This window comes from Chiloscyllium punctatum, chromosome 12 (genome assembly GCF_047496795.1).
Source record: "Chiloscyllium punctatum isolate Juve2018m chromosome 12, sChiPun1.3, whole genome shotgun sequence".
Taxonomy (NCBI): domain Eukaryota; kingdom Metazoa; phylum Chordata; class Chondrichthyes; order Orectolobiformes; family Hemiscylliidae; genus Chiloscyllium; species Chiloscyllium punctatum.
Window position 1 is genome coordinate 14,946,423 of NC_092750.1, and position 25,742 is coordinate 14,972,164.

At 45.7% G+C, this 25,742-nt stretch overlaps 1 protein-coding gene across 1 annotated transcript in view; it reads right to left on the reverse strand.

The window, feature by feature from the left end:
- The window catches only part of uba1 (ubiquitin-like modifier activating enzyme 1), a 298,897-nt gene that overhangs the window by 127,859 nt on the left and 145,296 nt on the right, over positions 1-25,742 (reverse strand). The window contains exons 19-21 of the mRNA XM_072581907.1: positions 9,565-9,754; positions 3,100-3,188; positions 695-787 (exon numbers count right to left, since the gene is read on the reverse strand). Of these exons, the coding sequence (XP_072438008.1) occupies positions 695-787; positions 3,100-3,188; positions 9,565-9,754 (372 nt within the window). The remainder of the gene's footprint in view (positions 1-694; positions 788-3,099; positions 3,189-9,564; positions 9,755-25,742) is intronic.

A 25,742-nucleotide genomic window follows, 5' to 3' on the forward strand; every position in this document is an offset into this window, starting at 1 on the left:
TCATCTGAGGCATAGAGACCCTCAGAAACCACCACCAGTTACCTCTCTCTTCTCTCTAATGAGAGCGCAGCCCTTTGGTCTGGTAGGACTATGGAGGCATTTAAAGGGAACCTAGATCAGGACATGAGAGAGACAGGAATAGATGAATATGTTGAAGTAGTGAGAAGAAATAGAATGAGAGGAGCCTCGTGTGGAGTATAAGCACTTGCAGAGGGCAGGTGGACCAAATGTTTCTGAGCTTTAAATTCTACATAATGAGGAACAACATTCCATAACGTTCCCCCAGGGTTAAAAATTGCTAGCATTTTCATTTGCTGCAGTGACTGCTCTGTGCTAATATCCTGTGGTTAATGGTTGGTATCAATCTTACTCTGCAGATGTTACAGTGACAGAAAGCTTGCATGTACAGGTAGTGTGAAAGCTGAGAGACCAGTGCGGTGTGGACGGTCCTGGTTGGGGTTACACACAATGATTAATGACTTCCAGGATATTACTAACCCTTTGACGGTTAATTGGGTCTCGGAGGTTCCAGCTCAGTTCACATGGCAGACATTAAACAGTAATCGGCACGCGCTGTGGTTAATGTTCCCTATACCCCACCTGGAACTCCACCCCCTTATAGGGGAAGATCATGTTCTCCTGCTTGCCTGTGCATGCCATTTCAAAGCACTCTGTCCAGGTGTGCGCTGCCTACCTTGTGGCGATCGGCAGCTGGAATGTCGTAATTCTCAGCCCTCAAATTTGAGGCAGCGACAATGAAATCCATGTGGAAGTTTGTATCGTCGTCCTGCAAATTAAATAATTCAATTATTGAAAATCCACAATGGGCATTTTTGCTTGTGTATGTTTTAGCAAATCATAACTTTTTCTTCATCTTGTCAACTAAAATCTTCCTCTTAACATATAAACTAGGAGCAGGAATAGGCCATTCGGCCCTCAAGCCAGCTGCATAATCTGATACCATTATCCAACTTGATTCTGCTTTCTCCTCTGATCTCTTTAGTCCTAAGAGCTATATCTAATTCAAAATGATCCCTTCAGTGAAAGGCCGTGTATTGTTACTCCAAAATCTACCAGTTATGGCTCACAACAGAGAAACTTGAACAATACTGGTTACCATCTTCCAACAGTCTTTTCCATCTCAGTGAGAGGGGCTAAAATCATTAACCCTTAAAATATCAAATCAATTAACCCTTGTTAATGATAACTGCCTTATGAAACTCAACCCATCACACAGTCTTAGAGCTGTACAGCATAGAAACAGATCCTTCGGTCCAACTCATCCATGCCGACCAGATATCCTAACTTAATTTAGTCCCATTTGCTAGCACTTGGCTCATATCTCTCTAATCCTTCCCTATTCAGATACCCATCCAGAGTGCCATACTACTGCACATCTGCTGCCCATCTCGGGCAACATGGGGAAGGAGTCGAGAGTGTGGTGCTGGAAAAGCACTGCAGGTCAGGCAGCATCTGAGGAAAAGGAGAATTGACATTTCAGACATAAGCCCTTCGGAATGAAGGATTTCCTGATGAAGGGCTTATGCCTGAAATGTCGATTCTCCTGCTCCTCGGATGCTGCCTGATCTGCTGTGATTTTCCTGCATCACACTCTCAACTCTGATCTCCAGCATCCGCAGTTCTCACTTTCTCCAACATGGGGAAGGACAAAGTCAATGACCAAGGACCCTGTTACCGAGTAAAGCACCACACTGTGTGGTGAAATCCAAAGAATAGGCTCTATATGAAGGAGAAGCAATGGTGTTACAAAAAAACCGTCAATCCTGCAAACGAGATCCTCCCACACCATTTCCACGCCAACAACAGTCACAAATCTTGCCACCATCCAGCACTTAGAGGTTTATAAAATCTTGAGGGGCACAGATAAGGTGAATAGCCAAGATCTTTTTTCCCTAGGCTAGGGGAGTCCAAAACGAGAGGGCATAGGTTTAAGGTGAGAGGCACAAGATTTAAACGGGACTTGAAGGGCAACTTTTCTAACACAGAGTATATGGAACGAGCTGCCAGATGACGTAGTCGAGGCAAGTACAATTACAACATTTAAAAGACATTTGGACAGGTAAATGGATGGGAAAGGGTTAGAGGGAGATTGGCCAAACACATGCAAATGGGACTAGTTCAGTTCAGGAAACCTGGCTGGCATGGACTAGTTGGGCTGAAGGCCATTCTGTGCTGAACGACTCTATTATTATGACAAAACAGTCTGCTTGACTGGCACCATATCCACAAACATCCACTCACTCCATCACCGATAGTAGCAGCAGTGTGTACTATCTACAAGGTGCACTGCAGAAATCCACCAAAGATCCTCAGACAGCACCTTCAAAATCTTTGGCTGCTTCTGGAAGGACAAGGGCAGCAGACACATGGGAACACCACCACCTGCAAGTTCTCCTCCAAGACACTGCACGATTCAGACTCGGAAATATATCGCTGCTCCTTCACCGTCGCAGAGACAAATTCCTGGAATTCCCTCCCTACCAGCATTGTGGGTTTGTCTAAAGCACGAGGACTGCAGCAGTTCAAGGAGGCAGCTCACTGCCAATTCTCAATGGCAACAAGGGATGGTCAATACATCCTGGCCCAGCCAGTGACACCTTTCCCTCCACAAGTGAATAAAGAAAAGCAGAAAGCGTGAAGAGTAAATAATTAAATTGAAGATAATAAAACAGATGTGGGGCTCACCTGATGGACATTGCTCCATTATTCTGATCAGGACAAGAAGGAACATGCATGCTCCAAGAAATCACAATTTGAAGATATAGGTGACAGGAAGTGTGAGGAACCTCATGAGCTGCCAGAGGAAGTGGTGGAGGCTGGTACAAATGCAACACTTAAAAGGTAATTGGATGGGTATATGAATAGGAAGGGTTTGGAGGGATATGGGCCGGGTGCTGGCAAGTGGGACTAGATTGGGTTGGGATATCTGGCCGACATGGACGGGTTGGATGGAAGGGTCTGTTTCCTTGCTGTACATCTCTATGACTCTATAAAACCAAGTAGGAAAGTAGGAAATTATGACAAAATTCCTTCTTAAAATTCTCTGTAAAAATCTGTAATTGACGAGACCAAACGTACCTTCTCAAAGTCAATAGCTTGCATCTTACATCCAGGAAAATTCTTACAAGAAGAGAGGAGAGTTTTCAATTCCAGCAAACGCTCATTTTCTGAAACAAGAAACAATTGAGAAGGTGAGTTTAGAGAAAGTTGATGATACAGCATAAGGCTGATAACAACTTGGTCCAAATTTGTCAATGGAGTCAAGTCAGCCGTAGTCCTAGTGGACAATAAGGCCTCTCTCCCAATAAAGAAAGATGACTGGTGGTGGTTTAACCTGAAGGTCACCACACCTCAGGCAAGGGGAGATATTGAGAAATGAACCCTCAGGTTAAACCACCAACAGTTGTCTCTCTTTAATGAGACAGCAGCCCCCTAAATGAAATACAGCATATTCTTCAAGTGTCACCACAGGCAATGTTTCCATGTACAAAATAAGATTAGCAGAATGAAAGCAGTCAGAAATGATTGTGCACTTGTGTATTCAAAGGTTTAACAAGATCATTTTGATCTCTGCAATCTGTCTGAGTCAGCTCCTTTATTGCATGTGTTCCTATTTTCGGAAGAAGGTGTCGGAGAAATGTTACAGAGAGCTTCCAATGATTATTGTCAAACTAGGGCTGGCAAATTCACAACAATTGGGCTTCATTTTGACAACCCACTGTTATTTGGATTTATATTTCTGAAATGACAAAGACCTAACCAAAACATTTTCTTTCTAAATACTGAAAAAAGCCAAGCGCATGAGCAGGCTCAGAAGTCGAGTAAGCGTGCTGACATGAAAGGTGAGCAGTTACATTCCCAGGGCCATCACTGGAGTGTGTATATTTATATATTTATATAGTCGGCAAGATCACTCACAACAAGTGGGCGGAGGCTCACAAATCTTCAGATCAAACTTACTACAGAACATAAAAGAAGAAAATAAAAGTATATAGGGTACTTAAGGAAAAACAACTTACTTCCAGTACTCCACTCTTCACAGAGTATAGAAGAGATCCTTCGGCCCAGTGATACACTACTGATACGAGAGCCCCTTTCCCACATTAGGCTCATATCCTTGAATGTTATGACACCTCACATGCTCATCAAAATACTTTTTTGGTTATGTGCATTCCCACCTCAAGAACCCTCCCAGGCAGTGCATTCTAGATCTCCTCTGGGTTAAAAGGGTTTTCCTCAAATTCCCCCTAAATTTCCTGCCTTTCACTTCAAAATTATGCTACAACCCCCCTCCCATCACTTGACCCTTCAACTAAGGGGAACAGTTGTTTTCTATTCAGGGAGAAAGGGACTGCAGATGCTGGAGATCAGAGTCAAAATGTTCTGAAGAAGGGCTTTCGCCCGAAACGTTGACTCTCCTGCTCCTCGGATGCTGCCTGACCTGCTGTGCTTTTCCAGCGCTACACTTTTTGACTCTGCTTTCTATCCATCCTGACCATGCCCCTCATAAACTTACACACTTTAACCAAATCCCCCCTCAGTATTCTTTGATCCAAAGAAACAGCCTGAGCTTATCCACACTCTCTTCATCGCTGAAATGCTCCGCCCTAGGCATCATCCTGAAAAATCTCCTCTGCTCCCCCTCCAGTGCAATCACATCCCTCCTGTGATGTGGTGACTAGAACTGCACACAGTACTCCAGTTGTGGCCTAACCAAAGTTCTGTACAGCTCCAACATAACCTCTCAGCTCTTATAACCTATGCCTTGGCTGACAAAGGAAAGCATACCACATGCCTTCTTAACCAGCCCTTTGTCACCATCTGTGATCCATGGACAAGCACCCCAAGATCCCTCTGTTCCTTTGAACTTCTTAGCGTTTTGCCATTCATGGAGTACTCCCTCTTCTAAAGTATATCATCTTATATTTATCAGGGTTAAGTTCCACTGCACTGATCTGCTTATCTGACTAATCATTTATATCCTTCTGTAACCTAACATCTTCCTCCTCACTGTTAACTACTCAGTCAATTTTTGTGTCACCCACAAACTTCTTATGATCTCCCAACAATCTCATCGACATCATTTATGAATGTCACAAACAACAAAGGACACGATTTGGAGATGCCGGTGTTGGACTGGGGTGTACAAAGTTAAAAATCACACAACACCAGGTTATAGTCCAACAGGTTTAATTGGAAGCACACTAGCTTTCGGAGTGACGCTCCTTCCTCCACTACCACCTGATGAAGGGGCATCGCTCTGAAAGCTAGTGCTTCCAATTAAACTTGTTGGACTATAACCTGGTGTTGTGTGATTTTTAAGAAAGGACACAGCACTGATCCCTGAGACACACCACTCACAATGGGCTCCAGTCACACAAATAGCATTCTATCACCATCATCTATCTGCCTCCTGCCTCAAAGCCTGTTTTGGATCTTGCCAAGTTATCTTGGATCCCAAGAGGTTTTATTTTAGTGGTTTTCCATGTGGGACCTCATCAAAGGTCTTGCTGAAATCCAAATAAACTACATCAACCGCCCTGATCCAAACACTTGGTCACCTCCTCGAAAAGTTCCACCAGATTAATGAGGCATGACCTCCCTCTGACAAAACCATTCTGACTATCCCTGATCAAACCTTGCCACTCCACATGGATAAAGTCAAAAATCACATGAGACCAGATTATAGTCCAACAAGTTTATTTGAAAACACAAGCTTTTGGAACTTTGCTCCTTTTTCAGGTGGTCAACCTAGTCCAACACTGGCACCTCCATGTCACTCTATATGGAGATTAATCTTCTCCAATAGACTGCCTACCACTCATGTTAGTCTCACTGGTCTATGGTTCTCTGGTCTATTTCGACCACCCTTCTAGTAAAGTGGTGTATTCCAATCCTCTGGCGCCTCCCCTGTGAGTCAGGGCTTCATAATTTCATCTCACGTCTTCTGCAGCGACCTGGGATACAGTTCATCTGGGATCTGTCTACTTTTCAATCTGCTGAAACCTCTAATACCTCCTCGCATCTTCTATCAATCTACTCAGGAACATCATAATCCACCTTCTTGAATTCTATACTTGCATTCTCCTTCGCCTGCATAGGGATGGATGTGAAGTACTCATTTATCACTGTACCAATCCAGATTGCCCCCTTGGTTCCTAATGGGCCCTTCTGCTTCTCTTCCCCTTGATATACTTGTAAAATATAGAATTCCTCCAACTTGGAAGCAGGCCATTCAGCCCATCGAGCCCATATCCACCCTCGAAAGAGTCATCCCGCCCAGATCCAACCCCTATCCTATTCCTGTAACCCCACATTTCCCATGGCTAGCCCACCTAGCTTCCACATCCCTGGACACTATGTCCAATTTAGCACGGCCAATCCACCTAACCTGCACATCTTTGGACTGTGCGAGGAAACCCACACAGACACAGGAAAAAATGTGTAAACTCCATGCAGCCAGTTGTCTGCTGGTGGAATCGAACCCAGGTCCCTGATACTTTGAGGCAGCAGTGCTAACCACTAAGCCACCATACTGCCATAATGGCTTGGGATTCTTCCTAATGTTGTTTGCCAGCACTTTTTCATGACCATTGTTTTGATCTCCAAATTATTTACTTGAGAACCCCCTGTACTTTCTATACTCCTCTAAGGCCTCCATTGATTGTTCCATTTATATGTTCTTGTTACATGACCTTCTTTTCCTTCCAGTACTGACTATTCCTGGGCATCCAGGGTTCTGTGAGCATAAAAGGAATGTATTTCCCTAAACTTCTCCCAGTAACACATCTCACTGTCCTGCTGAAGATTTACCATAAAGTAGCCACTCCTGATCTACTTTACTGGTTCTTATTCAGTGTTCTGAATCTCCATGCCAATAATGACGGAGTAGAACAGGCTGAGATTCTCAGGAATTTAGAAAAGTGGAATGTAATCTTATTTAGAGGGGTAAAATTCTTAGAGAGTTTGACGCAGAGACAGTGGGTAGAATTTAACAGCTTCCTCTGTGGTGAGCTTAGTGGTGGTGGTGCATTTAAGCAGGGAGGAGAAAGCAGGGTGAGACAGACAGAGCTATGGGCAGCTCCCTTCCTCAAATCCCCATCTGCTGGCCAACTGAGGCACTGAACTGGGAAACTAATGCCCACACCAGGGCTCCATTCTGTTGTAACTGCACCCAGTCTTTTTTCACACAGAGGTTGGTTTGTATGCAGAATGAACTGCCAGAGGAAGTGGTAGATGTAGGTACAATCACAACATTTAAAAGACAGTTGGGCAGGTACATGAACAGGAAAGGTTTAGAGGGATAAGAGGGAACTCCCCACATAGGTTCGAGACACCACCCACGCCCTCCACCTCCTCCAAGACTTCCGTTTCTCTGGCCCCCAACACCTCATCTTCACCATGGATATCCAATCCTTCTACACCTCCATCCGCCATGACCAGGGCCTCCATGCCCTCCGCTTTTTCCTCTCCAGACGTCCCCAACAGTACCCTTCCACCGACACTCTCATTCGTTTGGCCGAACTGGTCCTCACCCTTAACAATTTCTCCTTTGAATCCTCCCATTTCCTCCAGACCAAAGGGGTTGCCATGGGCACATGTATGGGCCCCAGCTATGCCTGTCTCTTTGTTGGCTACGTAGAGCAGTTGATCTTCCGTAATTACACCGGCACCACTCCCCACCTCTTCCTCTGCTACATTGATGACTGCATTGGCGCCACCTCGTGCTCCCGCGAGAAGGTTGAGCAATTCATCAACTTCACCAACACATTCCACCCTGACCTTAAATTTACCTGGACCATCTCTGATACCTCCCTCCCCTTCCTGGACCTCTCCATCTCCATTAATGACGACCGACTTGACACTGACATTTTTTACAAACCCACCGACTCCCATAGCTACCTGGATTACACCTCTTCCCACCTCACCTCTTGCAAAAATGCCATCCCGTATTCCCAATTCCTCCGCCTCTGCCGGATCTGCTCCCAGGAAGACCAGTTCCACCACAGAACACACCAGATGGCCTCCTTCTTTAGAGACCGCAATTTCCCTTCCCACGTGGTTAAAGATGCCCTCCAACGCATCTCGTCCACATCCCGCACCTCCGCCCTCAGACCCCACCCCTCCAACTGTAACAAGGACAGAACACCCCTGGTGCTCACCTTCCACCCTATCAACCTTCGCATAAACCAAATCATCCGCCGACATTTCCGCCACCTCCAAACGGACCCCACTACCAGGGATATTTTTCCCTCCCCACCCCTTTCCGCCTTCCGCAAAGACCGTTCCCTCCGCGACTACCTGGTCAGGTCCACGCCCCCAAACAACCCACCCTCCAATCCTGGCACTTTCTCCTGCCACCGCAGGAACTGTAAAACCTGCGCCCACACCTCCTCCCTCACCTCTATCCAAGGCCCTAAAGGAGCCTTCCACATCCATCAAAGTTTTACTTGCACATCCACTAATATCATTTATTGTATCCGTTGCTCCCGATGCGGTCTCATTGGGGAGACTGGGCACCTCCTAGCAGAGCGCTTTAGGGAACATCTCTGGGACACCCGCACCAATCAACCACACCGCCCCGTGGCCCAACATTTCAACTCCCCCTCCCACTCTGCCGAGGACATGGAGGTCCTGGGCCTCCTTCACCGCTGCTCCCTCACCACCAGACGCCTGGAGGAAGAACGCCTCATCTTCCGCCTCGGAACACTTCAACCCCAGGGCATCAATGTGGACTTCAACAGTTTCCTCATTTCCCCTTCCCCCACCTCACCCTAGTTCTAAACTTCCAGCTCAGTAACTGTCCCCATAACTTGTCCGGACTAGTCCTACCTGCCTATCTCCTTTTCCACCTATCAACTCCACCCTCTCCTCCTTGACCTATCACCTTCATCCCCTCCCCCACTCACCCATTGTACTATATGCTACTTTCTCCCCACCCCCACCCTCCTCTAGCTTATCTCTCCATGCTTCAGGCTCACTGCCTTTATTCCTGATGAAGGGCTTTTGCCCAAAACGTCGATTTCGAAGCTACTTGGATGCTGCCTGAACTGCTGTGCTCTTCCAGCACCACTAACCCAGAATCTGGTTTCCAGCATCTGCAGTCATTGTTTTTACCTTAGCGGGATATGGGCCAAATGCAGGCAATTGGGACCAGTTTAGTTTGGGAAACTTGGTTGGCATGGAGGAGTTGGACAGAAGTTTCCATGGTGAATGATTCTATAGCACTCCTCCACTTACTAGACCTCACCCCATCATCACTCATTTGTGGCCTGGATTCCTCAGTGTGTGTGCGTATTTCCAACAATTCCTGTCACTGTATCACTGGCATTGCTGAGGGACATAAGGTTTCCCGCCTCTGACTGACTGGCAGCTGGTGGGACTTCTATTCCTGGGGTCCTTGAACCCTTTATGATGCATTGGTACATTGTGTGTCTTCCTTACTCAAAGTACAAAAGAGCAGGACATGCAAGGGTGACCAGCTGGTTAGTAACAGATACAGACAATAGGAAGATACGATGGGCCATACGATGGATACGATACCTGCGAAACTTGCAGCGTCCTCCATCTCTGCATCATTGGTGTGGATGGTGACTCCAGACTTGGGGGAGAATGGAGGAACATCAACTGACAGCAGTATCTGCTGGACTGCAGCTCTGTCCTGAGACCCCTGCATGCAATAACTCTGCGCGTACAAGTTGGCTGCCGCCATTATGTAATCCATGTGGACATGCTGTTAATACAAGGGAATGAAAGCCAGTCAATGCCCCAATACAGTTCCATAAAAGATCACCCCCACATGGGAAAGTAACTGAAATGGACGGTCCAGTGCCACATGCATAGCTAGAACAAAAGAAGAGAGAAAGTGCTCAGTGCTACAGCGGGCGCACAGAGACGGAAGCCAGAAGGCAAACGGAGACCAGTTTAAATTAACATTTTCTTTTCGCAGTCGGTGTGTTTTTTTTCAACTAGGAGCGGGAACCCGGAAGTCATCAACAGAGGCTTCTGGGAAGGTAAGAAATTTGATTTAAAAGCGCGTACCTCCGAGGTTTCGACCTCAGTGCTACAGCGGGCACACAGAGAGGGGAGCCAGAAGGTAAGTGGAGACCAGTTTAAATTAACGTTTTACTTTTCGCAGTCTGTGTTTTTTTTCCAACTAGGAATGGGAACCCGGAAGTCGTCAATAGAGGCTTCTGGGAAGGTAAGAAGATTGAGTGGAGAAGGAACCAGTCGGCTGAACAGATAAGCTACTTAGTGTCCTTGTTTTGGATACTAAGTGTAGAGTTATGGCAGCGCAGGCAGTGGAATGTTACTCCTGCAGGATGTTTGAGGTAGGGGTGACCACCGATGCTCCTGCCGACTTCACCTACAGGAAATGCAGCCAGCTCCAGCTCCTCCCTCACAGACCGCGTTAGGGAACTGGAGCTGGAGTCGGATGAACTGAGGATTATTCGAGAGGCTGAGAGGGTGATAGATAGAAGCTACAGGGACATAGTTACGCCAGAGAACAGAGGTAGCTGGGTAACAGTTAGAGGTGGGAAGGGGAGGGAGCAGGCAGTGCAGGGATCCCCTGTGGTTGTTCCCCTCAACAATAAGTATACCACTTTGGATACTGTTGGGGGGGACGGCCTAGCAGGGGTAAGCTGCAGTGACCGGGTCTCTGGCACGAGGTCTGGCTCTGAGGCTCAGAAGGGAAAGGGGGAGAGGAGAAGAGCGCTAGTTATAGGAGACTCTATAGTTAGAGGGACAGACAGGCGGTTCTGTAGACATGGGTGAGACTCTCGGATGGTTTGTTGCCTCCCGGGTGCCAGGGTCCGAGACGTCTCAGACCGTGTCTTCAGAATCCTTAAGGGGGAGGGTGTGCAGCCAGAAGTCGTGGTGCACATTGGCACCAACGACATAGGTAGGAAGAGGGGTGGGGAGGTCATTCAGGAGCTCAGGGAGTTAGGCTAGAAGCTAAAAGCTAGGACGGACAGAGTCATCATCTCTGGGTTGTTGCCGGTGCCACGTGACAATGAGGCAAGGAATAGGGAGAGAGTGCAGTTGAACACGTGGCTGCAAGGATGGTATAGGAGGGAGGGCTTCAGGTATTTGGACAATTGGACTGCATTCTGGGGAAGGAAGGAACTGTACAAGCAGGACGGGTTGCACCTGAACCAGAAGGGCACCAATATCCTGGGAGGTAGGTTTGCTAGCACTCTTCGGGGGGGGGTTTAAACTAATTTGGCAGGGGGATGGGATCCGGACTTGTAGTCCAGCAAGTAGGTTAGCTGTTTTTCAGGATGTCCAAGAATGTAGGGAGGCTGTGGAGAAGGTAGCACTGACAGGGAATACTTGTGGACATAGAGATGGGCTCAATTCTGTATACTTCAACGCAAGGAGTATCAGAAATAAGGTGGGTGAACTTAAGGCGTGGATCTGTACTTGTGACTACGATGTTGTGGCCATCACAGAAACGTGGATAGATGAGGGACAGGAATGGTTGTTGGAGGTTCCTGGTTACAGATGTTTCAGTAAGATTTGGGGGGTGGTAAAAAAGGAGGGGGGTAGCGTTGCTATTTAGAAATGGTATAACGGCTGCAGAAAGGCAGTTCGAGGGGGATCTGCCTTTGGAGGTAGTATGGGCTGAAGTCAGAAATAGAAAAGGAGCAGTCACCTTGTTGGGTGTTTACTATAGGCCCCTCAATATCAGCAGAGATGTGGAGAAACAGATTGGGAAACAGATTTTGGAAAGGTGCAGAAGCCACAGGGTAGTAGCCATGGGCGATTTCAACTTCCCAAATATTGATTGGAAGCTCTTTAGATCAAGTAGATTGGATGGGGCGGTGTTTGTGCAGTGAGTCCAGGAAGCTTTTCTAACTCAGTATGTAGATTGTCCAACCAGAGGGGACGGTATATTAGATTTGGTACTTGGTAACAAACCAGGACAAGTGATGAGCTTGTTAGTGGGTGAGCATTTTGGTGATGGTGACCACAATTCTGTGACTTTCACCTTGGTTATGGAGAGAGATAGGTACGTGCAACAGGACAGGTTTTACAATTGGGGGAAGGGTAAATATAATGCTGCAAGACAGGATCTGAGGAGCAAAATTGGGAGCATAGGCTGTCAGGGAAGGATGTCATTGAAATGTGGAACTTTTTCAAGGAACAGATACGACGTGTCCTTGATATGTATGTACCTGTCAGGCAGGAAAGATTTGGTCATGTGAGGGAACCTTAGTTGACGAGGGAGGTTGAATGTCTTGTAAGGAGGAAGAAGGAGGCTTACATAAGGTTGAGGAAACAGGGTTCAGACAGAGGGTTGGAGGGATACAGGATAACCAGGAGGGAGCTGAAGAAAAGGATTAGGAGAGCTAAGAGAGGGCATGAAAAATCTTTGGCGGATAGGATCAAGGATAACCCCAAGGCCTTTTATGCGTATGTGAGAAACGTGAGAATGACGAGAACGAGGGTAGGTCAGATCAAGGACAGTAGTGGGAGACTCTGTATTGAGCAGGAAGAGATAGGAGAGGTCTCGAATGAGTACTTTTCTTCAGTATTTACAAAAGAGAGGGACCGTATTGTTGAAGAGGAGAGTATGAAACGGACCGGTAAGCTAGAGGAGATATTTGTTAGGAAGGAAGATGTGTTGGGCATTTTGAAAAACTTGAGGAAAGACACGTCCCCCGGGCCTGACAGGTAATATCCTAGGATTTTGTAGGAAGCAAGAGAAGAAAATGCAGAACCGTTGGCAATGATCTTTTCGTCTTCACTGTCAATGGGGGTGGTGCCAGGGGACTGAAGAATGGCGAATGTTGTGCCCCTGTTCAAAAAAGGGAATAGGGATAACCCCAGGAATTACAGACCAGTTAGTCTTACTTTGGTGGTAGGCAAAGTATGGATAGAGTACTGAGGGATAGGATTTATGAGTATCCGGAAAGACACTGCTTGATTAGGGACAGCCAGCACGGATTTGTGAGGGGTAGGTCTTGCCTTACAAGTCTTATTAAATTCTTTGAGGAGGTGACCAAGCATGTGGATGAGGGTAGAGCAGTGGATGTAGTGTACATGGATTTTAGTAAGGCATTTGATAAGGTTCCCCATGGTAGGCTTATGCGGAAAGTCAGGAGGCATGGGATAGTGGGAAGTTTGGCCAGTTGGATAGAGAACTGGCTAACCGGTCGAAGCCAGAGAGTGGTATTAGATGGTAAATATTCAGCCCGCAGCCCAGTTACAAGTGGAGTTTCGCAGGGATCAGTTCTGGGTCCTCTGCTGTTTGTAATATTTATTAATGACTTGGAAGAGGGAGTCGAAGGGTGGGTCAGTAAATTTGCAGACGATACGAAGATTGGTGGAGTTGTGGAGCTGGGCTGAGGAGTGGCAGGTGGAGTTCAGCCCTGTGAGGTTGTCCATTTTGGAAGGACAAATAAGAATGCGGAATACAGGGTTAACGGTAGGGTTCTTAGTAAGGTGGAGGAGCAGAGGGATCTTGGGGTCTATGTTCATAGATCTTTGAAAGTTTGATAGAGTTTGTAAGAAGACCTATGGTGTATTAGCGTTCATTAGCAGAGGGATTGAATTGAAGAGTCGTGAGGTGGTGTTGCAGCTATATAGGATCTTTGTAAAGCCACATTTGGAGTACTGTGTGCAGTTCTGGTCACCTCATTTTAGGAAAGATGTGGAAGATTTGGAGAGGGTGCAGAGGAGATTTACCAGGATGTTGCCTGGAATGGAGAATAGGTCGTACGAGGATAGGTTGAGAGTGCTAGACCTTTTCTCATTGGAACGGCGAAGGATGAGGGGTGACGTGATAGAGGTTTATAAGATGATCAGGGGAATAGATAGACAGTCAGAGACTTTTTCCCCGGTACAACAGAGTGTTACAAGGGGACATAAATTTAAGGTGAAGGGTGGAAGGTATACGGGGGATGTCAGGGGTAGGTTCTTTACCCGAGAGTGATGGGGGCATGGAATGCGCTGCCTGTGGGAGTGGCAGAGGCAGAATCATTGGTGACCTTTAAGCGGCAATTGGATAGGTACATGGATAGGTGCTTAAGCTAGGACAAATGTTCGGCACAACATCGTGGGTCGAAGGGCCTGTTCTATGCTGTATTGTTCTATGGTCTATGTTCTATGTTCTAAAGACTACAGCTAGCTTAGTCAAATGCACACTAAGTCCTTTGGACGGAATAAAATGAGACAAAGATAAATATTATGGCTTTAAATGGTAATAAAAAAGTTAAGATTAGAAGCATGAGATACAGGTAGTTCTCACTCCGAGAGTTCCCTTTAAAGGTTTTTGGATTTCAAACCTTCTCATTAGAAATGAGATTCCCATTTTTGTACCTCATGCGTCATTACATCATCAGTGAGGCCCCCTTATTGTGCTGCTAAAGTCAGTTCCATTGTCTCTGAGCTCTGCAGTCAAAGATTAGTGTGTTTTGTTTTGAAACAGTTCACCGCTCAGGTACTGAAGTCAACTTCTTTTTCACAGTCTAAGAATAAGGGGTAAACCGAAGGGGTAAGCCAGTCAGGACTGAGATGAGGAAGAATTTCTTCACTCAGAGTCATGAACCTGTGGAATTCTTTCCCACAGGAAGCTGTTAAGGCCAGTTCATTCGATATATTCAGGAGGGAGCTGGGCGTGGCCCTAGTGGTTAAAGGGATCAAGAGGTATGGAGAGAAGCGGGTGTGGGATACTGGGATTGCAGGATCAAATTGAATGGTGGTGCAAGCTCAAAGGGCTGAATGGCCTACCTGCACCTATTTTCTATGTTTCACATTTCTCTGCCTTTAACAATAATTCCCTGCTCTGTGTACTCTACAGTATATTATCTCGACAATACGTTAACTGGGAAACTTCCAATGTATGTGTTTTGCTGTAAATTTATTTAAAGATTTGTCTACAAGCTAGAAGTTTGCTTTTTTCACTAAAGAATGCACCATGCTATGGTATTTCAACTTTTATACAATCCTTTCTGGGAAAAATTGTCCCCAAGAACCTGACTCTAGCTTTAACATTGATTCCTATGGAAAAATGCTTCACGTAGTGAGGTGTTGGCCTAGTGGCCTTGTCACTAAACTGGTAACGTAGAAACCCAGGCTTTACATGGCAGATGGTGGAATTTGAATTCAATTTTATAAAATCTGGAATTGAAAGCCAAGAAAACAACATTGTCAATTGTCATTAAAACTCATCTGGTTCCCTAATGTCCTTTGGAGAAAGATATGTCACGGTGGCTCAGTGATTAGCACTACTGCCTCACAGTGCCAGGGACCTGGGTTTGATTCCAGCCTTGGGTGACTCTGTGGAATTTGCATGTTCTCCCATGGGTTTCTTCCCACTGTCCAAAGACTTGTAGATTAGGTGGATTGGCAATGCTAAATTGCCCATAGTGTTTGGGGATGTGCATGCCAGGGTAGGTTAGCCATTGGAACTTGTAGGTCACAGGGATTGCACTGGGGCTTGGCCTAGGTGGATTGCCCTCCACAGGATTGGTATTGGCCTGTGTCCACACTGTAGGGATTCCATGAATAATTGGTCTGGTTTATGTGTGACTCCAGACTCACAGCAGTGTGGATGACTTTTAACTGCCCTCTGAGATAGTCTCACAGGTCACTCAGTTCAAGGGCAAGTAGAGATAGGTAACCAACGCTGGACTTAAATGTTGTCAGTATGCCTCAAATGTATAAAGGAGACCACAATAAGACTATAAGGCACAGGAACAGGAGGAGGCCCTTTGCCCCATCAAGCCTGCTCCACCATACAATAGGATCATGGCTGATCTGACATTCTTCAAGATCACATTCCTGCCCTTTCTCTGACAACCTTGATTCCCCTATTGATCAAGAATCTATCTATCTCAGCCTCAAATATACAGGAGCTCCCTCACAGCTCTCAGTGGCAAAGAGTTGCAAAGATTCATAACACTCCTCATCTCAGTCTTAAACTGGCTTAGACTATGCTCTCTGGGCCTAGACTCTCCCATGAAGGGAAACATCCTCCCAGCATTTTTATCCTGTCAAGCAACTTCACAATCCCAAGAGACAGTTCAGAAGGTCCCTGTTCTGAACCCATGAGACTGCAGGAAGGGCATCACAATTAAAATCTACGGCTGCAGAAAGAATATTTTCCAAGTGAAAGTTTTGCCCTTCTACAGTTAGGTTTTACATCCAATCTTGTAAGATGTCTGTAGATTTCCATCCAGTATGAGATTTGACCTGGATCTCCCCAAAACCTAAATCCAGATTTTTTTGTTTCACATGGACATTTGTGAATTAATAAATGGACATCAAACACTGTAATCATGTTCTATCTCTATAAACATTGTATAGTAAGCACTGCCCCTGTCTAGTGAGAAGGTATCTGATCCTAGTGAAGTCTCAGGCTGGGTTTCAATATTTAAGTGCTTTTGTGGGTACACACACTGGCGTCGGCATCTCCTGGGAAGTCAGTTGGTGAGGTGTTCTGCCTCGGAACACTTCAACCCCAGGGCATCAATGTGGACTTCACCAGGTTCCTCATTTCCCCTCCCCCCATCTTATCCCAGTTCCAACCTTCCAGCTCAGCACTGTCCTCATGACCTGTCCTACCTGCCAATCTCCCTTCCCACCTAACCTCTGCACCCTCCTCTCTGACCTATGTTGTGGGGATAACTGAGACATGGCTTCAAGTGGACAGGGCCTGGAAATGAATATTCAAGACTATACGTGCTACCGTAAGGACAGACTGCCTGGCATAGGGGGTGGAATGGCCCTGTTGGTAAGGAATGATATTCAGTCCCTTGCGTGGGGGGGGCCTAGAATCAGGGGATGTAGAGTCAGTATGGATAGAGCTGAGAAATTCTAATGGTAGAAAGACCCTAATGGGAGTTATCTACAGGCCCCCAAACAGTAGCCTGGATGTAGTGTGTAAGTTGAATAAGGAGCTGAAATTGGCCTGTCGTAAAGATATTACTAAAGTTGTTATGGGGGATTTCAATATGCAGGTAGACTGGGAGAATCAGGATAGTACTGGACCCCAAGAAAGGGAGTTTGTGGAGTGCCTCCGAGATGGATTCTTAGAACAGCTTGTACTGGAGTCTACCAGGGAGAAAGCAATTCTGGATCTGGTGTCGTGCAATGAACTGGATTTGATCAGGGACCTCGAAGTGAAGGAGCCATTAGGAGGTAGTGACCACAATACAATAAGCTTTAATCTGCAGTGTGAAAGGGAGAGGGTAGAATCGGAAGTGACAATATTTCAGTTGAGTAAGGGGAACTATGGAGCTATGAGGGAGGAGCTGGCCAAAGTTCAATGGTGCAATACCCTAGCAGGGAAGGCAGTGGAGCAACAATGGCAGGTATTTCTGGGTATAATGCAGAAGATGCAGGATCAGTTCATTCCAAAAAGGAAGAAAGATCCTAAGGGGAGGCAGGGGTGGCCGTGGCTGATGAGGGAAGTTAAGGACCATATAAAGACTAAAGGGAAAAAGTATAACATAGCAAAGATGAGTGGGAAATCAGGGGACTGGGAAGCTTTTAAAAAACAACAGAGGATAAATAAAAAGGAAATGCACAAAGAAAAAATAAGGTATGGAGGTAAACTGGCCAAAAATATAAAGGAGGATAGTAAAGGCTTTTTTAGGTATGTGAAAAAAAAAATAGGTTAAGACTAAAATTGGGCCCTTGAAGACAGAAGTGGGTGAATTTATTACGGGGAACAAAGAAATCGCAGAAGAGTTGAATTGGTACTTTAGATCTATCTTCACTGGGGAAGACACGACCAATCTCCTAGATGTAATAGTGGCTGAAGGACCTGAACTGAAGGGAATTTATATTTGCCAGGAAATGGTGTTGGAGAGACTGTTGGGTCTGAAGGCTGATAAGCCCCCAGGGCCTGATGGTCTACATCCCAGGGTACTGAAGGAGGTGGCTCTAGAAATCGTGGATGCATTGGTGATTATTTTCCAGAGTTCAATAGATTCAGGATCAGTTCCTGCGGATTGGAGGGTGGCTAATGTTGTACCACATTTTAAGAAAGGAACGAGAGAGAAAGCAGGAAATTATAGACCAGTTAGTCTGACCTCAGTGGTGGGAAAGATGCTGGAGTCAATTATAAAGGATGAAAGTATGACACATCTGGATAGCAGTAACAGAATAGGTCAGAGTCAGCATGGATTTATGAAGGGGAAATCATGCTTGACTAATCTGGATTTTTTTGAGGATGTAACTCTAAAGATGGACAAGGGAGATCCAGTGGATATAGTATACGTGGACTTTCAGAAAGGTTTTGATAAAGTCCCATATAGGAGGTTAGTGAGCAAAATTAGGGCGCATGGTATTAGGGGCAAAGTACTGACATAGATTGAAAATTGCTTGGCTGACCGGAAACAAAGAGTAGTGATAAATGGCTCCCTTTCAGAATGGCAGGCAGTGACCAGTGGTGTGCCGCAGGGATCAGTGCTGGGACCGCAGCTTTTTACAATGTACATTAATGATATAGATGAAGGTATTAAAAGTAATATGAGCAAATTTGCTGATGACACAAAGCTGGGTGGCAGGGTGAAATGTGAGGAGGATGTTCGGAGATTATAGGGTAACCTGGTTAGGTTAGGTGAGTGGACAGATGCACGGCAGATGCAGTTTAATGTGGATAATTGTGTGGTTATCCACTTTGGTGGCAAGAACAGGAAGGTAGATTACTACGTAAATGGAGTCAAGTTAGGTAAAGGGGCAGTACAATGAGATTTAGGTGTTCTTGTACATCATTCAATGAAAGTAAGCATGCAGGTACAGCAGGTAGTGAAGAAAGCTAATAGCATGCTGGCTTTCATAACAAGAGGAATTGAGTACAGAAGCAAAGAGGTCCTTCTGCAGCTGTACAGGGCCCTGGTGAGACCGCACCTGGAATATTGTGCGCAGTTTTGGTCTCCAAAATTGAGGAAAGACATTCTGGCAATTGAGGGAGTGCAGTGTAGGTTCACAAGGTCAATTCCTGGAACAGCGGGACTACCTTACACTGAAAGTTTGGAGTGACTGGGCTTGTATACCCTTGAGTTTAGAAGGCTGAGACGTATAAGATTATTAAAGGATCGGATACTCTGGAGGCAGGAAGCATGTTTCCACTGATGGGTGAGTCCCGAACCAGAGGACACAGTTTAAAAATAAGGAGGAGGCCACTTAGAACAGAGTTGAGGAGAAACTTCTTCACCCAGAGAGATTAGATTCCCTACAGTGTGGAAACAGGCCCTTTGGCCCAACAAGTCCACACCGACCGTCCAAAGAACAACCCACCCACACCTATTCCCCTACATTTACCCCTTCACCTAACACTATAGGCAATTTAGCATGGCCAATTCACTTAACCTGTACATTTTTGGACTGTGGAAGGAAACCGGAGCACCCGGAGGAAACCCATGCAGACACGGGGAGAATGTGCAAACTCCACACAGACAGTTGCCTGAGGCGGGAATTGAACCTGGGTCTCTGGCACTGTGAGGCAACAGTGCTAACCACTGTGCCACCATGCCACCCATAAAGTGGTGGGTGTATGGATGCTCTGCCCCAGAAGGCAGTGGAGGCCAAGTCTCTGGACACTTTCAAGAAACAGTTGGATAGAGCTCTTAAGGAGAGTGGAATCAAGGATTATGGGGATAAGGCAGGAACATGATACTGATTGAGGATGATCAGCCATGATCATAATGAATGGTGGTGCTGGCTTGAAGGGCAGAATGGCCTACTCCTGCACCTATTGTCTATTGTCCATCACCTCCATCCCCACCCCCATTCACATACTGTACTCTTTGCTACCTTCCCCCACCCTTTCTCTCTGACCTATCACCTCCATCTCCACCCCCATTCACCTAATGTACTCTTTGCTACCTTCTCCCACCCCCATCCCCCCATTTATCTCTCCACCCTGGAGGCTTCCTGCCTCTATTCCTGGTGAAGGGCTTTTGCCCGAACCATTGATTTTCCTGCTCCTCAGATGCTGCCTGACCTGCGGTGCTTGTCTAGCACCACGCTGATCTAAACTCTGGTTTCCAGCATCTGTAGTCCTCACTTTTGCCGAATTGGTGAGGTGGTGCCCAGGACAGTAAAATGAAACCTGTATTACATGAATCAGATATCAGCTTCCTTTACCAGACTTGCATTACTCATCTACAGTTGCGAGGGGTTGTTACACTGTCAGCAATGTTATATTTCAGAGTCAGACTGATGTTGAAGGTCCTTGCACTCTACTTCAAAGGAGAATAGGGTATTTCCCTCCAGTGCCCAGGCTAATGTATATCCTTCAATCAACATTATAACACAGTTGTGACCCCAACTTGGAACATGCCTGTATTTGGTTGCTGTAGCCAATGGGGCAATACTATCTCTTGGTGGCATCTGCGACTTTAGAGACTCCAGTTCAGAGAGCATTGAGAAATCTGGTGGATAATCCCAGCCCTGCTGGTTTGCATTCCTTTGATATCAGAACTTAAAGGAGCCACTCCTGTTCCACTAGAATATTCTATGGCTGTGCAAATAGCTCAATGTTAATTGAGAAAAGGACCCTCGAAAAGTACACCACCAAGACTATCATGACTTGAGGGACCAAGGGTGCACTGATGATAAAGTTACCATAGCCCCAGAGAGGTTATGGCTACTGTTTCATTGGAGAGAGATGACTGATGATGCGTTTAACCTGAGGGTCACTATGCCTCAAGCAAGGTGTGAGATTGAGAGGGCAGAACTTTCATGGTGGCCTCAGCTGGCACAGGAATTGAACCCATGCCACTGGCATCACTACCTAGCCGTTCAGCCAACTAAACTAACTTTATTGCTGGTGAAACCCCTCCCAGTGTAACACAGAAGTGAAAACCACTATCTGTTGGGACACCTGACTTGTCCTGTGTGAATAAGGAACAGGTTAATGTAGAACTATGTAGCTACATAACGTCAAACATGCCGAAGGAAATTGCTTATGGTAAGATGTATCTTTGTTGTACTGTTTGTAAAAAGTGAGATTTGTTCTTTCTATATTAAGTATCATTTGCCTGTTAATTTATGTTTAATTTTCACTGGTTGCATGTTGTGATAAAGTATTAGTTGGTCATTACTTCATTTGGGGATCATTCAGCAACTCTGATCATTTTGGCTTAGAGCTTCCGGAGGGAACTGTATTAGAGAGGATTGAGGAGTGGACCAGGGTATTGCTGGAAAAAGTTCCCTTCAGGATGCTGAAAGGGCAGAGAAAGGTAGCTTTATCATTCTGGAAGGGGTGAAAGTCATGGTGGAGTCTTGGATGAACTGATCTTCCTGAATCCCACATCTGCCACTGACAGAGCGACCAAATTTGGTTAGACCACTAGCTGCTGGAAATTTCAGGCATACTCTGTGTAACTTAATTACTCGGACCTTCTCTAATTCCATCCTCGTGTGGCATCTCCCACTTTAACTGCTTCATCTTTGACCGCATCACTACCTAGCCATTCAGCCAACTAAACTAAGCGTCGCTCCGAAAGCTAGTGTGCTTCCAATTAAACCTGTTGGACTATAACCTGGTGTTGTGTGATTTTTAACTTTGTACACCCCAGTCCAACACCGGCATCTCCAAATCATGACTTTTTGACAAGGCTTTGTGTCACCAGCCTTATATGTCCATGGCTGCTTTGATGTCAAATTGTGTTCGATAATGCTGCTTTGAAGCATCTTGGAACACTCTCCTCCAATAGCGATGCTATATAAATGCAAGCTGTTCTTGGGTATGCAGGGAAGAACAGTAGTCAGAATTAACAAGATATGAACAATGCTAATGAGTAACGCTGAAGTAGCCCTGCTGCTTTGATGTTTTGATAGCTAAGGCTAAATGGATTCTACTGAGACCGTGTCCAACTTCTCTGACACACATAGGATGTAAACATGAGATACAATTCCAAACAAAACTGTACAAAGCACTGAGTAGTGCTCAAGCTGGACTTGTGAAAGTAGTACTCGGGGCTCTGGGGAGATTGTACCTGGTGTACTGGCCAGAGGTTTGGACCCCTAATCACTGTTTTTGGCTGGGATTTGTGGGATTGAAGAGACTGTTTTATGAGGAAACTTTGAGTAGGCTAAGGGGGACAGAGTGGCTCAGTGGTTAGTGCCATTGCCTCACAGCACCAGGGTTTGATTTCACCCTTCGGCAGCTGTCTCTGTGGAGTTTGCACATTCTCCCTGTGTCTGCCTCTGGGTGCTCCGGTTCTTCCCACAGTCCAAAGATGTATGGGTTAGGTGGATTGGCCATAGGAAGTGCAGGGTTGCAGGGATAGGGTGGGGGATAGGATGGGGGTGGGTCTGGGACGTTCTTCAGAGGAGTAGTACGGACTCAATGGCCCAAATGGTGTGCTCCCACACTGTAGGGATTTTATATTTCTGAGACTAGGTTAGAATATTCATTGTAATTTGGAAAAATGAGAGGTGAACTGATTGAGATAGCTTAGGATGCTGAGGGAGCTTGCTGTGATAGATGCTGAGAAGATATTCCCCCCCCCTCCCCCCATGGGGGGCAATTCAGAACCTGGGGGAGTACTTGAAGGATAAGATGTTTTAGATGGAGATGAGGAGATGTTTCTTCCCTCAGGGGATCATTAGTCTAATAAATAAGGGTCACAATAATTCAGCTGAGAGCAGATGTAATAGAGGTTTTCAAAACTATGAGTGACCGAGATAGAGTGTACAACTATTCCTGCTCTTAAATGGGATTAGGATCATTAGGTTTTGACTGGCACAGACCTGATGGCTGAAGGACCTTTTTCTGCATCATAATAATTCAATAATTGATTCTGTGGAAGTCTCCTCCCCAGAGAGAAATAGAGGCAGGTCATTGAACATATTCAAGCCTAAGTAAGATAGATCTTTGATTGACAATGGAGTAAAGGCAGAAAGTTGGTGTTGAGATCAGAATCAAATCAGCCACAATCTTATTGAATGGTATAGCCGGCTTGATGGGCTGAACAGCCCGCTCCTATTTGTTAAGTCCTTATCACCTGAGTAGAACAATCCTTTCGGAACGTCTGTGTTATTGGGTTAGTCCACCTTGCGGTGTTTTGAGGTGGTAGAACTAGGTCCTCTTGGTTCATTATGAAGGAGGAATCAAAAATTACATGGTGAAAAGTAAAACTGTTAAAATATGAACAGATGTGGGTGTTGACACAAGAGCTAATTATCCAAAGGAGCGGGTGTGACAAGATTGTGAAAATCTAACTGAACATTCATGAATGGATCATAAAAGATGATTATACATCCTACTCGGCCACTGAGCTACAAGTCTGGTTGGCAAGGATGAGTAAACAGTTGGATTTAGCATTGATGTAGCCAGCTGCACAGCTTTAATAGTAAATACATCTGGGCCTTAAAAGCACCTGCAAAATGCAAACGACAGAGATAAAGGATACCGCCTGAACTGTTAACCAGCTGTCACTCTGATCCAGAGAGCTCACAGAAGCTAAAATGACCCCCCTCACCAATATTTCCTGCATAGATACCAATCACCACATTTCAAAGCCATTCACCATCTGCAAAGCCCGATATGGCACAAAACAAATACAATCTTTGGAATTCCCTTCCTCAAAAAGCTTTGGATGAAAATATTTAAAGATGTTTAAGGCAGAGGTGGATAGATTCTTGCTTGCTGAGGGGATGAAAGATTATTGGGGTTCTGCGGGAATGTGGAGTTGAGTTTGAAATCAGATCAGCCATGATTTTGTGGAATGGTGGAGCAGGTTCGAAGGACTGAGTGTCCTTCTCTTGTTCCTTGTTCAAATGCTCATAAGGATTACAAGGCAGCAGTCCATTCACAGTATTTAGATTATATCACTGGAGTGATGTAACATGGTCAAGTTACTCATTTGTCTCACCGACCTTGAATTCTTCTGTTATGTTGAGATGTCATTTATCAATTGTTTCCATGCCCTTAATCTCCCTCTCTTTGGGAGGAGACGTATAAGTCCTCCCTTTGTGCTTTACCTTTTAACTGATTCTCTGGTTCTTCTTAGAACTACTGCTCTCATCCACTAAGAGTCTAATGGTTACTGTGAAATCGCTGCCGACTGTCACAACATTCCATCTGGTTCACTAATGTCCTTCAGGGAAGAAAATCTGCCATCCTCACCTGGTCTGCCCTACATGTGATTCCAGACCTGCAGCAATGCGGTTGATTCTTAATTGCCCCCTGGATACTTAGGGATGGCCAATGAATTGTCATCTAGTCAGCAACACCTACATCCTATGAATGAATAAAAATAAAGACTCAGGAATATGTGATGGAGCTTCATCTGCAGGGAGTTTTGAAGGTAAAAACAGTTCCATACCCCTTCCATGTGACTTTTCTGGGGACATGGGATCAAATCCCATAATGGTAGATTGTGAAACACAAATTTTAAAACTAGCCTAATGGTGTTCATGTAACCATCAACGAGTATCATAAGACCTCATCTGGGTCACTAGTACCCTTAAGGGAAGGAAACGACTTTCATCAATCATTCTGGTCTACATGAGACTCCAGACCCATACCAATGTGGTCGATTCTTAACTGCCCTCTATAAATGTTGGTACAGCCAGTGATGCCCTTTTCCCATGAAAAAAATTAAAAGTTAACATTGTCTTATACTGAGCCATCATTGATAGGGACCTCACAGCGCCAGGGACCTGGGTTCAATTTCAACCTTGGGTGATTGGCTGTGTGGAGTCTGCACATTACCCTTGTAGCTGCATGGGCTTCCACTGGGTGCTCTGGTTTCCTCCTACAGTTCAAATATGTGCAGGTCAGGTGGACTGACCAATGAGAAATGTAGGGTTACAGAGATGGAGTGGCTGTGCGTGGGATGCTCTTCGGAGGGTCGTTGTGGACTGGATGGGCTGAACGGCCTGCTTCTACATGTAGGGATTCTATGATCACAGTCTGGAGCCAGCAACAGGTTTAAATTTCTACCTTTCAAGACCTCTGACTTTCTTAACTGGGTAAGTGTTGGCCCATCGGCACTGCTCTTCGTCCAACCTTTGACACATAAAAGGAGAATTAAAATTCATCCAGAGATGTTCTCCTTTGTCTTTGTCTTAGTACTTGTGTTTTCTTCAAAGATTTTTCATTGCGTGTCAGAATCACTAGCAAGTCCATTATCTAATGCCCATCACTAACTGACTTGTAATGACGGTGGTTAGTCACCTTCTTGAACCACTGCAGTCCATGTGATGTAGGAACACCCACTCTGGCTTTCAAACCAGTGATGGTGGAGCAGCAGTGATTTATGCCCAAGTCAGGCTGGTGAGTGACTTGGAGGGGAACTTGCAGGGGACTCTTGAGTTCTGAAGAAGGGTCACTGGACCGGAAACATTTTCTCTCCACAGATAATGCCACACCTGCTGGATTTTGTTCTGGAAGATTCTCTTTATTTTTCAGGTGGTAACATTCCCATATATTTGCTGCCATTATCCTTCTTCCAAAACTAGATTAGATTAGATTACTTACAGTGTGGAAACAGGCCCTTCGGCCCAACAAGTCCACACCAACCCGCCGAAGCGCAACCCACCCATACCCCTACATTTACCCCTTTTTTACCTAACACTAAGGGCAATTTAGCATGGCCAATTCACCTGACCTGCACATCTTTGGACTGTGGGAGGAAACCGGACCACCCGGAGGAAACCCACGCAGACACGGGGAGAACGTGCAAACTCCACACAGTCAGTCACCTGAGGCAGGAATTGAACCCAGGTCTCTGGCGCTGTGAGGCAGCAGT